This window comes from Pleurodeles waltl, chromosome 3_2 (genome assembly GCF_031143425.1).
Source record: "Pleurodeles waltl isolate 20211129_DDA chromosome 3_2, aPleWal1.hap1.20221129, whole genome shotgun sequence".
Lineage (NCBI taxonomy): Eukaryota > Metazoa > Chordata > Amphibia > Caudata > Salamandridae > Pleurodeles > Pleurodeles waltl.
In genome coordinates, this window is record NC_090441.1 from 123899350 (window position 1) to 123913108 (window position 13759).

At 45.4% G+C, this 13759-nt stretch overlaps 1 protein-coding gene across 2 annotated transcripts in view; it reads right to left on the bottom strand.

Annotated features, from left to right (window-relative positions):
• The window catches only part of IFT22 (intraflagellar transport 22), an 88823-nt gene that overhangs the window by 44909 nt on the left and 30155 nt on the right, over positions 1–13759 (bottom strand). For both annotated transcript variants that reach the window (XM_069226969.1, XM_069226970.1), the window contains exon 3: positions 4058–4147. In XM_069226969.1, the coding sequence (XP_069083070.1) occupies positions 4058–4147 (90 nt within the window). The remainder of the gene's footprint in view (positions 1–4057; positions 4148–13759) is intronic.

Here is a 13759-nt window from a genome sequence, read left to right on the forward strand (position 1 = left end):
ACCTGGCGGCCCATCCGGCCATTGACCAGGATCTAAACGCCCCCACATACTATCTCATTATGTATAATCTAGGGTATTTACTAGTGCAAGACAAACCTCTCACAGCCTGACTGATTAAAGGGGAGAACACACTAAACATGACCTTTATTAGATTTTCAGCATCTTTTCCTCAAAATATGGTACTTTTCTCCAGTCTTCCTCACTTAGGACCACCTACTGATTGAACCCGCCTTGGATTGACCAACAGCTGTATTTTCTATGATCTCCTGATTGTGGAGTACTAGGCATGTGTAGGTCTTAAATGGGTTTGAGCAAGCTTCTACCCACTAGACACCAGATAATGTTTAAGATTTGAGGGGGCACGCGGTTGCGTAATGGGTGATGACTGCAAAATCTGGGCTTGAGGATGGCTGGCACTCCAGGAAATCATCTAAATCCCTGGCATTTCTAAAAGCGAGATATCCAGGATGATGTGGCTTGAATGAATCCCATCTCTCTTTAATTCTCAGAACTCCCTGCAAATGTCAATGTAAGGGGGGGGGGTGAATCGCAAATTGTTAACTTTTCTGTAACAGACATTTCCAGCATGTTTAGCAAGAGGCACATGCCTTATTATTCAAAATTTCCACACTGCTCTTGACAAAAAAAGTTATTCATTATTATACCCATCATTAGTTTACTGTGAAGTGATGTATGGTTACTACACAATGTAAAAACAATCTAAACTGGACCTTTGAACAAAACCTACATAGCTCCAAGACGAGAGGAGTTCCACAGACGTAATGGTACATTATTGTGGATTTGCCTTCTGTGCAAAACATTCTAGCTGAAAACATTAATACCCATTTCTCTCTTTTATCCACTTTTACTTACTATTTTTACTACAATTGTTAGTCTTGTTTGGAAATCCTCGTGCAATCTTCATAAATGACTCCTAGTTGATTTATGAATGTTGTTTACTTTTACGCTATCTACAGCTTTCTGGGATCCCCAGTAGGTTAAATACATGTTTCCTCCACAACTCAGAAGTAGGTATAAAACACATAGAGATGGGAAATGGCTGTTTTCTAAGCTAAGGAGAATATCCAAACTGCATGTGGCTACTGAAAGAGACTGCATTTTTGGTTGAGGGGGTCGAAGCCACACTCAGGCAATAACCACAGTCCTAGTTAGAGTGAACCAAAAAAGTCGCTAAATTAACCTGTGCTTAGCCCTCCGGTAGCTTGGCAGAAAGAAGTCAGGCTCAACTTAGAGACAAAGTGTAAAGTACTTATGCAGCACGCAACTGGCAATAAAGTGAAAACACAACACAAGAAAAAGCCCAAACAAATTTAGAGAAGGAGTACATTTTATTAAATAAAATCAATCAGGAATTTGTAAAGCGCACTACTCACCCGTGAGGGTCTCAAGGCGCTGAGGAGGGGAGAGGGGAGAAAGAGGGGGATGGTGCTGCTATTGCTCGAACAGCCAGGTCTTGAGACGTTTCCTGAAGGTAAGGAGGTCTTTGGTCTGGCGCAGGTGGATAGGAAGAATGTTCCACGTTTTGGCGGCGAGGGTCTGAAACAGGGACCAGGATAGTCCCACTGAAAAGTTGCCATCTCAAAGTCTGGAGCGAAGAATGCCATTAGTGAAGGAAGAGGCTACAAGGAGCAGTGAGAGCATTGCAGATGGTTGTTGCTTTAGTGCGAAGAGGAGGCCTGATGTCATGGAAGGTCATCCCTGTAGCTCGAATATATGGTCACGGGTCACAGAAGATTGTTGCTAGAGCTTCACTTTGGCAGTCATCACACGCTGTCAATGCTATAGCACGAAATGCAGATCCTACACTGCTGGTCGTTGCTGGTGGTCACTGTAGCGTGAAGAGTCAGGTTCAATGGAGCTTCACATTGGCGGTTATCGTGGGCTGCAGAGTCTTGCCACAAACAGGCTCGTTTGTGGTCACAAAGATCCTAAAACTTCAGGATTTTACCTTCTGTCACAGGAGGAGCTTAACCAATGCCAGCCAAGAGTACAATACCTATGTAGGCAGGTCTTGAGGGGCAAGAGTTCTCTCCAGCAGACACCATCACGGTTCAGGCAGATGTAGGTGCAGCTCCAGTAAAGTCCAGTGCATCAGTTTGGCTGGAACCTTGACAGGAGGCCTCTGTAGCTTGTTGTGTCCTTGTAGCTCAGACAGGTTAGCCAACTGACCCTTGGAGTCATTCAGGTAGCCTAGCATGAAGGGAGCTGGTCCAGTATTCCTTCTCAGAGCAGGGCTGCACCTGAAGTAGCAGAGGAGTCCTTTGGGGATCAAGGCAGTCTTCAAATAGTAAAGCTGTCCTCTGGTAGCATCAGGGCAGTCCTTTAAGGAGCAAGGTAGGCCCCAAATAGCAGGGCAGTCCTCTAGGGAGCACGTCAGTCCTTCTTCTGTAATGTTCTCAGGTACACAAGAATACTGATGAGTGGCTCTGGTGGTCCAATATTTATACCTTGTACCAGCCTTTGAAGAGGGGGATTCCTTATACTACCCCCACATCTGGTTCTGGAAAATACATCTAGAACCAGTGTGAGCGCCAAGCAATCTGGGGTGACAAACGACAGAGCAGGCCTGGGTCATACTCCTTTGTGAGTGCAGGAGGCAAAGCCTTTTGAAATTTAAGTGGAGCAGGGCACAGATTTCCCCAGTCCCCCGCAATTCTGTCAGGATAGCCTATCCTGCCCACACTTAGTCCCCTTTTGTCTCACTGTCTGAAAGGAATACACAAACGCCAACAGCAGAGTCCTTCATAGTCATGTGACCTAGGACACTGACAGAAGGCACAAATGGTTAGGACAAGAAAATGCCAACTTTCCAAAACAGGCATTTTCAAAATTGAGACTTAAAATCTGACTTTACAATTAAAGATGAGTTTAACTTATAATTCATTTAAGTGTAAACACCATATCTCTATCTGCTCCCAAGTTATCACTTTTTAAATATTATAAGGTACCCCCCCAATATGTTAGTCAATGAAAGAGGTAGGCCTTACAGTAGTTCCAGGACATGTAAAACTTAAACCCACGTCATACTTTTTAAATTCAATGCACCTTGCCCTATGAGCCTTTAGGGCTTACCTTAGGCTTTGGGCCTGGTAGAAAGTTTATTTTGCAGATTGAAATGGCAGTTTACACTTGTAGAAAAGGCTGCAGTGGCAGGCCTGAGACAGGTTTTAAAAGGCTACTTTGGTGGGTGGCACAATGAGTGCTGCAGGCCCACTAATAACATTTAACGCACTAGCACTGGGAACATGTAGTACTGTTTACTAAGTACGTACAAGTAAATTAAATATACCAATTAGGTGCAAGCCAATTATGCCATGTTTGATAGAAAGAGCATAAGCACTTTGTGCACTTTATCACCGCTAACCAGTGCTAGAGACCTTATGTCAACGAGACGCTTTAGGAATTAAAAAGGGCTCGGAGCCCCGTCCACGTCACGTCAGTGTCTTTCATTGGTTCATGGGATTGCCTGTTAGAATCTGCTTGATTTCATTAGTGGAAGGAACGCAAACGTTCCTGTGGTTAGCCCTCCTAGAGCGCATCGACCAAGTACAGAAAACATACGAGGCTCGCTGTTTTCCGTCCGGTTTGTGGACTACTTTTTCTCTATTTTCGCAGTGCGATCTCGCTTGGCAGAAGTCGAGCGATTTGCATAATATCGACCCTCTTACACAGTTAATTGCACTTTTTCCGGTTACGTACATAATTGCACTTTTGCCAATAAGTTTCATTACGAGTGAAAAGTCCGGTTAGGAGTTTACAACGCTATTAGCTCTAACACGAGCAAACACGAGACCCGTTGCACTGCAAATGCTTGTTGAGTTTACAGTGGCCAGAAGGAATCGGACACCAACAAATCCTTCCCACGACCCCTGACACCAAAAAGAGATTGCCCCCATCAGGCATCTGGCCTGGGTGGCCAAAACATTTTATGACATAGATACACATGATAAGAGCTTACTAGGTACATCCTTTCATGGGATGTGCATATGCAAATGGAAGGGCCAAAGGGTTAATGAACAACAAATAAAAGACTTACTTAGGATCGCCGCCACAGTCCCACAGCTCCACTTCACAGTTTGCACTTTTGTTGCTGATGTTCCCACTTGAACTTTCAAATTCTAGGATCCTATTAACAAAAAATGAATGCTAAACTCAGATTTAGTTTGAAAAAGATCAGCAGTTATCAGACAGATGGATAATAGAATGCTATGGTGTGTGTATGTAAATTATGCAATATGAATGTCAACCTAGAGCACGGATACTCGCAGCAAAAAGCATAAAGTTTAAATAAACGTCAAACATGAACTTAAGAGCAGGCCTTGTAATGGATGTGTACACGAGAAAAGTGGAGAGAATCTGGAAAAAAATCCAAGAGGAAGAAAGTAAGAGGTCTCCAGTGTTGCACACTCATAACTATCGCAGCAGAGACTGGGCAGTTCATGTTTAAGAATAGCAAGGTTATGCTCTCTACCGATGAAACTGTGGAAAGCCAGGCCCAGCGTTCCATCTTCTAACGACGCTTCAAGTCGTGGGGATGCAGTTCGTGCCTCTATTCCCGGTTCGACTGAAAGTGCTAGAGGAAGTTAGGTAACTTTCTCTGGAAGCACGGGAGTGGCCACAGTAACTCTGGGATGGCAAGACGAAACCTGTCAAGGAACGGACAACCGCGTGCAACTAAAACCGAGAAGCTGGGTACCCAAGGGAACACAGCAAGAATCATACACGTTGGTAAAGAAGGCCCCTTAGCAACGGTGAGCGCATCCCTGGTTACCTGAGGTCCAGCAGAGCCGATAGGGTCATACCCTACCCCAGACACATCTATCTCAGAAACAGGCCCTTCCTCAGTGCATGAACTGCTGACTATGCCTCCTACGACGGCTGACGTGGAAGGCTATGAATCTAGCGGTGAGAGGCGTGATGCCTTGCAGAAGGTGGCTGACACCGCCATGTGGGATTAGTGGACTGTAAGGAACACTGAGTCGTCTTGTATCAGACAGGGTAGAAATCCCTGCCTCGTCGCCTCTCGAATCACAAAACAAGAGGAAAGGAGGTAATTAGCAATTAGCAAGGCCACTGGAACAATGCGGTAACGAGACCAAATTATTGTGGCAGGGTTTACTAAATCATGCAGCAAGAAATTGTGGCACATTGTGTGGTAGTTTCAGGACACTATTTTCACATTTTTACACGTTAACACTTTCTGGACAAAGGTGTCACCATATTAGTGCTAGTTGAACACCCAAATGCAGCAACTGCACGGTGAAGTCAACCTATGTGAAGTGCCTTCCATCGCACAGCAACACGAGTTGACGCATTTTTAGTAACTTTTGAACCGTTTCATCTAGAAACATTTTGTTTAGTTAAAATCTGCAAATTATGCAGCAGGTGATTGAGAATGTCACAAATGTGGTAAATCAATAGTTATGCGAAAAATGACGCAGCCGCAGAATCACATAATTCCAGTGGTGCTAGCTATTAGCTCTGTTGGTTCCAGGGTGAGACACCGTAGTTCCTTAGCTGAGGGGAGGGGAGGGGGTTACGCTGGGTTTGTTTCATTGGGAGGCCTGAGGTTAACATTAGGGAAATATTGGTAATGCTTGTTTTCTGGTGACATGGGACATTTAGGCAATATTGGGACTGTACTTAAGATGATTGGGTTTGGAGGAGTTGGAGAGGGTAGAAGGAACTAGCAATAGCTAAAATGAAGAAGTTCCTATTTATGACATGCAATGGTCGCCGAGCAGTTTTAAGACATGGGCCAAGTACGCAATTGCCCTGGGCCTCCACCTTCCAGGGTGCCCCCGAGCAAAGTAATCTTTTTCTCTGTCTCACCTCTGTCTATTTCTTTACCTCAACCACTCTCCCTCTCACTGTCCACCTCTACCTCGCACTCTTTCTCTCTCCATCCAGTGCTGTCTTAAAGATTGTTGGACACAGAGCAAGATATATTTCAGCTCTTTTTGTGTGACGCTGTTTGAGGAAGTTTAAGTATAATCAGGGCCACTGGAATTATGCTGTAATGGAGGGTCAAATGATGTGACAGGGTTGAGTAAAATATGCGTCAAGAAAAGCCAAATTATGCGGCACATTTTGTGATAGCATTATTTTGCCATTTTAAGCTTATTAACACTGTCTTGGGCATTAATTGTACCTCTTTAGTACCAGTTTAGCACACAAATGTAGCAATAAGCTACAGAAAGGTGACCCATCAACATTTGCAAGGGGCCTTTCACTGTGTAGCAACATGTGTTGCTGTATGTTTACTAAATTTGGAACAGTTTGAGCTAGAATACATTTTGTTTGTTTAAAACTTCAGATCATGTGGCAGATGATGGATTATGAGGCAAATGTGACAAATCTACAATTATGTGAAAATCACAATGGCTGCACAATCACATAATTCCAGCGGTCCTGAGCATAATTCAGTATTATTTGGCATCATGCCGGCTTAAAAAAGCAGAAAAAGTGTAACAAACTTCAAAGTTGTTTCAACCGGGGCCGCAAAATACGTCTTGCTCAGGACTCCAAAAATCGTTAGGATGACTCTGAATTATGTTAGGTAACTGAATAGTGCAACTAAAAGGCATAAGGCTTATTACATACATTAAGAGTGGAAGGACATATATTGTTTTCTTGCAAGAAACATATCACTGGAAATGAATTCACTAAGTACAGAAATCCATTAGAGGGACAGTGAATTAGCATGACACTTTCTGCACAGGCAAGTGGTGCTCTGATATGGTTGGTACCTGGCAAACCATAATGTGTCACACACACTGACCATGGATGATTTGCTGCCATTGTTGGAAAGATGGGTGGTATTGATATGTTTTTGTTTACTCTGAATTCTCCAAATAGTAATAAACCATATTCCCTGGAATCTCTTTCAACATTCTTAGCACCACAATTGGATTAGTGATTGCCTAACTCTCCAGTTATACTCACTGAAGGAACGGTCTGGGAATTGGGGTTAGGTGGGCTCCTGGTGGATATTCAGTTCACTTACACATGACTATTAGTATGTCCATGACCTGCAAGTCAAGCTAGACCAGATTTATTGCACAAAATTGCTCCACCATAAAGTAGTATGTGCACCTATGTAAAAAGGTATCTGGCCAAAAATCCACTAACCATAGGGATTAAATAGGGCCTTCATAGGACAACAATCCCTCTGTGGTGATTGCAACCCACATCTGTAGAAGGCCCAAATTTAGGGGTAAAATAAATTAACATTATTCAGCACTATGTCAATGAGAACAATGGTGCAGTCCCCGATGCCTGGGTGGAGTGTGAGGTGTCGAGATTAGTAATCAGAGGAATGTATATAAAAACTGTGTGGGGTCAAGAGGTAAGTGGCAGGGAACACACAACATTAGAAGCCAAAACTAGAACTCTAGAACTAGCTGGCCCTTCCGATCACACATATGCAGAAATTTTGGAAGAAAAGAAAAGTAATATGCACATGCATTCAAATGCAGCAATGCACAAACTGTTAGAACTATATGGCTAAGAAACACAAAGAGAGTGATGAACCTGGCAAGCTCTTGGCCAAGTTAACGCCATCTGAGAGATGGAAGGTCCCAAACCCCAGTATTTGCAATTGCGAGGGAGTGGAAGCCAACAAGAAATTATTTGAGCTTTTACGGATGCTATCCACCATCTATACGGAGAACACAACTATTGCTAAACCACACATAAGAGAATTCTTGAACAGGACTGATAACTCTTATCCCAGAACAGTAGATCTGATGGAAGCCCTGCCTTTCTTGTATACATCCAGTCTGGCAGAAACAGGCTGACTGCATACCCTCACAGGCACCTGATCAACTCTGCTGGGAATGGCACATGTCCAGGCTCTTGTTTCATGAAACGTCTGACGTTGTAGGTGGAAACAGTGGAAGAAACCTAGAGACTTTGAAAGGAATGATAGCATTCTAGGGGACGCCCACACTGCGTGTGATGGGGAGAACAGTGTTCACAAAAACTGGAGTATTAACTCACTTTCTATATTTCCTTGCTATCACCAAAGAAACTACCTCTTAAATGGCCCAGAGAAGTAGTCGGTGTGTTAGGCGGGTTATATGGGGTGTAAACAGATGCGGAGTGGCATTGCACGATGCCAGTCTCCACCCCAGTGAGGGTGGCAGGTATGAACACTGCCACAATATAATCTAGCAGCGCAGCTGTAGTGTACTGACACATGGCTAGCAGGCTCTCCCAACACAGAAACCAGGCACGCACTGAAGAAGGGACTCGTTATTCAGCTTCAAAACCGAGCAAAGCAAGTAAACATTCTACCGACCGATAACATATGTTAAGGTAAATACCGCTGAAGCAAGATCCCCGTCTTCAGATGTCAGCTGCCCTAGGGAGAGAGCCCTTTAAAGGAAGGGTTAGCACACATAAAAGAGGCAGGACTGGGTACCCTGGGTGACCTGTGTTCTGATTGGTTGATGGCGCTACTCTCAGACCTGGCGAACCCCCGCAGTGATTTGAATAGGCAGTTTATGGCGCGCGTGAAACTGTTAAAGGTCCTCTGGGGTGTGAAGCTGGCAAAACCCTCTGAGAAGATGAGGGACTCTGCGAAATTTGATTAGGAGACATGGGGAGGTACAGATGACTAGGAGAGGAGATCGGTATTACAGTCCTCTCTTCAACTCTCGGGACACGAGATTCAAAAATGTTATAGTAGAATGTATAATCAGGACGTACATAACCCCGAAGAGTGATTCATGACAGTGTGACTCCAAAGTGTCCCCGATGCACGCGGAGAAGGCAGATTTGCATCACATGATGTAGGCCGGCACATGAATGAGGGACCACTGGAAGAAAACTACTACAACACGGAAAACGCCAACTGGTAAGACTGCATAGGTTTACCCCAGAAAACAGTTTATCGGGCCCAACAATTAGACCCCGGATGAAAGTAGCCAGAATAAAATGTATGGAAATGGTGCTAATTCTGGCCAAAAGAAACACGGAAAACTGAAACGCTGGGACTGTTCCCTCAGTTGAAATGTGGCAGGGAGGGGTGATATACCGGGCAGAACTCAAAAACATGGAAAGGGAACGGAAGTATGGAAGCTGGGAAGAAATTATGACCTTAGCCCCTTCTGGATACTGCAAACTGGGTAATCCTGTCCGCAAGAAAAATGCCAGGCAAGCGGGCAGTCCAGGCTGACATGTCTCATCATAATACATAAGGGGGTGGCCGAGCAGCTGGGCTATTTAGGTAAAACAACACCAAGCCAAGCTCCCCCCCCCAGGTCCTACATCATTAAAGGCCTCGACGTGCCAGGGGGGCAACACAGGCCCCTGTGGCGCAGGGGGACGGCCACCCCTTCTGCCCCTCCACCCCCTTTACACTTCAGTGGGTCCTATTCAGGCCAAGGTCAATGCATATCTAGGAGGCATGGCAGACCCAGGGCCCCTCCTTACAATCTGCGGGGGTGGGCATCATTTTATGTTACACCACTGCATGTGCACCACCTTAGCAAATCACTTGTACTTTTAACAACACACACAATACTCACAGTAACTGATAACATCATAGCAGGCAGTAGTCAACTGACCATGAAGCCTGGAGGCATTTTATTCTTTATAATGCATCACAAATAAGGTGTACTTAAGGGAAAGGATGCTTCTCTGTTGAAAACTACATTGGTAACGTTTGTGTTTTATTTCGTCGTGAACTACTATACTCAAATCAATTCTGCTGCTGAGGCCGGAGCAACAGAGCTGAAGGATACTGCTCAACCTGTACATGGTATAACACATGATATGTATGTACAACATTGGTATAAGAAACACACAATAAAATGGTTTGTTTTAAGAACAAAAATCATTAATTTAATGAAAAGTCATTTGTATTCGCTCAGGACAATGAATCAAATCAAATCATTAACATTTATAAAGAGCGCTACTCACCCGTGCGGGTCTCAAGGCGCTAGGGGAAAGGGGGAGGGGGGTTACTGCTGCTCGAACAGCTGTGGCTGGTTTTGTCCAGTCTGTCGGTGAAAAAGTTCCTTTTGGCAGCGCGGATCAGGTGGTGGTGTTCGCGGGTAGCGTTCTTGAGGGCGGTCATGTTGTCAGCGGTGTGATCCTTGCGCCAGGCCTTCTCGAGGGTGCGACAAGTTTTCTTTGATTCTTTGAGGGTGTCAGAGAACCAGAAAGGTTTTTTGGTGTTGGTCTGTCGATGCGTGCGTTTGAGGGGAGCAAGGTTGTCTGCGCAGTTGGAGATCCAGTTTGTGAGGCTGAGGGCTGCGTCGTTGGGGTCGGTGGTGAGGGTGGGTTGGTTGGCGGCGAGTGCGGAGAAGTTATTCTTCGGGGATCTTGTTCCACTGTCGACAAGGGATGGGTTGAGTGCGGAGGTGGCGGGTCTCGCGTCGGAATGTGAAGTGGACACAGCTGTGGTCGGTCCAGTGTAGAGCGGAGGTGTGGCTGAAGAAGATGTGTTTGCTGGTGGAGAAGATAGGGTCGAGCGTGTGTCCGGCGATGTGGGTGGCAGTGTTCACCAGTTGCTTGAGGCCGAGGTTGGCGAGGTTGTCAAGCAGGGCGGTGGTGTTGGGGTCGTTGTTCTGTTCCAGATGGAAGTTGAGGTCGCCTAGGAGGATGTAGTCCGGCGAGGGCGTGCGGGGAGATGAAGTCGGCGATGGCGTCGCTGAAAGGGGCGCGCGGTCCGGGCGGACGGTAGACGAGGGATCCTCTGAGGGTGGTCTTTTATATGTAAGGTCTTTATCTTCAAGGACCACCTAGAAATGAAAACCAGCACAGCCGAGTACCAGCCCCTTACTAAAGTCAAGCCACTGCTCCCAAAAAGTGACTTGAGAATAGTTGTTCAAGCCCTCATACTCTTTCATCTGCTTGGGGACAAACCCCATTCTCTCAGACTCCATAGTGGCCCTTTCACCCACCTCACAGGCATCCTACATGCAGCAGCAGGCCTCATCAAGGGCCTGAAGAAACAGGACCACATCACCCCTCAAGATGCAACTTCACTTGCTCCCTTTTCTATTCTGCATCATCTTCAAACCCAGCTGGATCCTCTATGAATCCGTCCTGACCAGCAACTCCAGTTAGCTGGATGACAAGCACACCCCCCCCTTACTGGAGCTCAGCACCCCCTGCCAGGACACCATCAGAGCAAACAAGAAGTAAAAACCAAAACGAAGGCAGGAGGCCTTCTCCATCTCTGCACATGGGATCTGTAACAACATAGCTGTTCCCATCAGAACACCCCAACCCGGCTCCAGCTCAGGAGACAGCTGAAAACACACATCTTCAAAACCATTACACACTGGCGAAGTAGCAGTCCACTTTACCTCTCAAAATCCAGCTAAACACTTATTCATTAACCGTATATTTGACTTTTACGCTGTACAGCGTTCCACTGTCTTTTGGCTAGGTCTGTCTACACCAGGAATAATCAGTGTATACCCCATGCATTGCTTGTGGTGCGCCTGACCCTTACATGTGGACCCCTGGCGAATATCAGCCAATAGTTATTTTTTTCACTCACTACCTTAACTGAGCCCGTTTCCAAGTATTTCTAATGTTTACATATAAAAGACTAAAGCCATAAGGAGATTGTGAGGCATAAGATTCCATTTCATTTCAATTCAATAAACAAGCCACTTCCTTTGTACACGCGACTCACCAAAGGTAGTGATAACAAGCAAAGAAGGCTTACCCCAGGATGCGATGGAGGCATGGAAACTCAGATACCGCGCGTAACACATCACTGTCGGATCGGTCTCTTCCAGAGACCATAACAAAAATAAAACCCACAAAATAACTCTACAACTCTACAACTCCCAATCCACACCATTTACATGCTTTATTCCACCTTGCCCTCCTTACACCCGCCTTCTCCGACCTGGCCCTGTGCCACTGGCATCAATGCAGCCTTTTGTCACACCGGAGACCATACTTCTTGGCCCCTGGGAAAACGTTTGTGAGTACTCATGACCTAGAACAAACAACAGAAACATACATATATGCACACTTCTTGATAGCCACGAACATAGATGAAAACCTGGGACACTGAGATGGATAACAATATCATCACGGAGTGTGCATGACAAGTTAGAAGGCGAGAAATATGGGAACAAATGTGTAAGAATGGGTCTCGAAGAAGAGACTTATCCCTCAGGATACCCGAATAAATTTAGGATGTGTGCATTGCTATGGCAAAATACACATACATGGAGTGAGGGGACAATCCCACCTCTCTTTGATGTGTTACCTGAAAAACCCTCTGTCACAGATCAAGCGCAGAAGGGTTCAATTACTACTGCTGCCAGCTGCCCCGTTTTGGAACCAGTGGTGTGCATGTTGCTGAGATTAAACCTTTTGGTGGGCCATATAGTTCTTTGTTCTATGCATCTTAACGTGGCTGCTGTGCTGCTAGTAGCCATGGAATTGCCTGTGCAGACCGCTTTGTGTGTCAAAAAACAGCAATACCTATAATTAGTATCATACGAAGTGATGAAGCCATGATTTCTTCCCATCCCATCACATTTCTGGGCATTGGCGGTGGCAACGAAAGCAGCCAGTATCATCATCCATCTATATACCAGCCACCTCTTGATTGAGGGGGGTATGTTTCCAAATTACACTTTGAGTGGTGTACTTGCTTTTGGTCTGTATAACAGGAGAGTTTTACATGAGGCTTGCACAAGGATGAGTATTTTATGTTTGGTGAAGTGGATGCGTTTTAGTATCAGCCACCTTTCCAGTTCTGGTGGCCTCTGTCAGTGCAGTCACCTGGTGGTCACTCGTTGTTGAGTTGGTGTATTTGATGGTGCGTCCTGTGGCAGTCGCACACATGACACAGCTGTGTGTTGTGTCACTTGCTGCATGCTTGAGCCATGTGTGGCAGGTAGGGGGATGGCTTGTAAAGTATGCAGAGATGCTAGAATTCAGCATTCAGGGATGAGAGGCCTGTAATACCAGGAGAAACGTGTGAAGTGAATCACTGTTGGTGTTAGGGGTCTGGATACCACAGGCAGTACGTTTGAGGATCTGCTTTAGATGATTAACAGCAGATAACTAAGAGTTTTGTCTGTCATCATAAGAACATTAAACTGTATATGGGTTTAAAGTGGCAAGCAGTGCAAGCGTGGTCAAGTTATGGAATATTGTGCCCTCTCAGGCAGGTTAAAGAATGCTCTTAATGCAGAATCCTGCAGGACCGATAGCTTGCTGACATTTCTTACAGAGGTGCCATCAGCGGGGCATTCCCACAGTCACTTTTAGTATATGTAACCACTCTGACAATGATAGATCGATCTACCAGCGATAGTAAATGCTGAACCTTTCTCAGGAGTGTGAGTTGGCACCTCGAAGTTTGAAAGATCTGACTGACTTCACTGAAAATCAGCCATCGTAGTATCCCCAAACATAACTTCGATAAGACAGAAGTGTTGATTTTTGGGAACAAGAACTATCCCTGGGACTCTACCTGGTGGTCATCACAACTCGGACCCACAACCACAGCAACCAACCATGCAAGTTACCTGGGAATCATTCTATACCAGTGGTCCTCAAACTGTTTCAACCATCGGCTCCCTTGATCAACTGGCTGTTGGCCGCAATCCCTATTATATTACTATTTTTTTGGGCAGGGGGTCGAATGAGTACTCTATAAAACTGCAAAAAAAAGATGTTGCATGGCTAGATGAATCTCTGCTTTGAGACCATGTTCTCCCTCAAGAGGTGCCTTTAAATCTTGATAGGA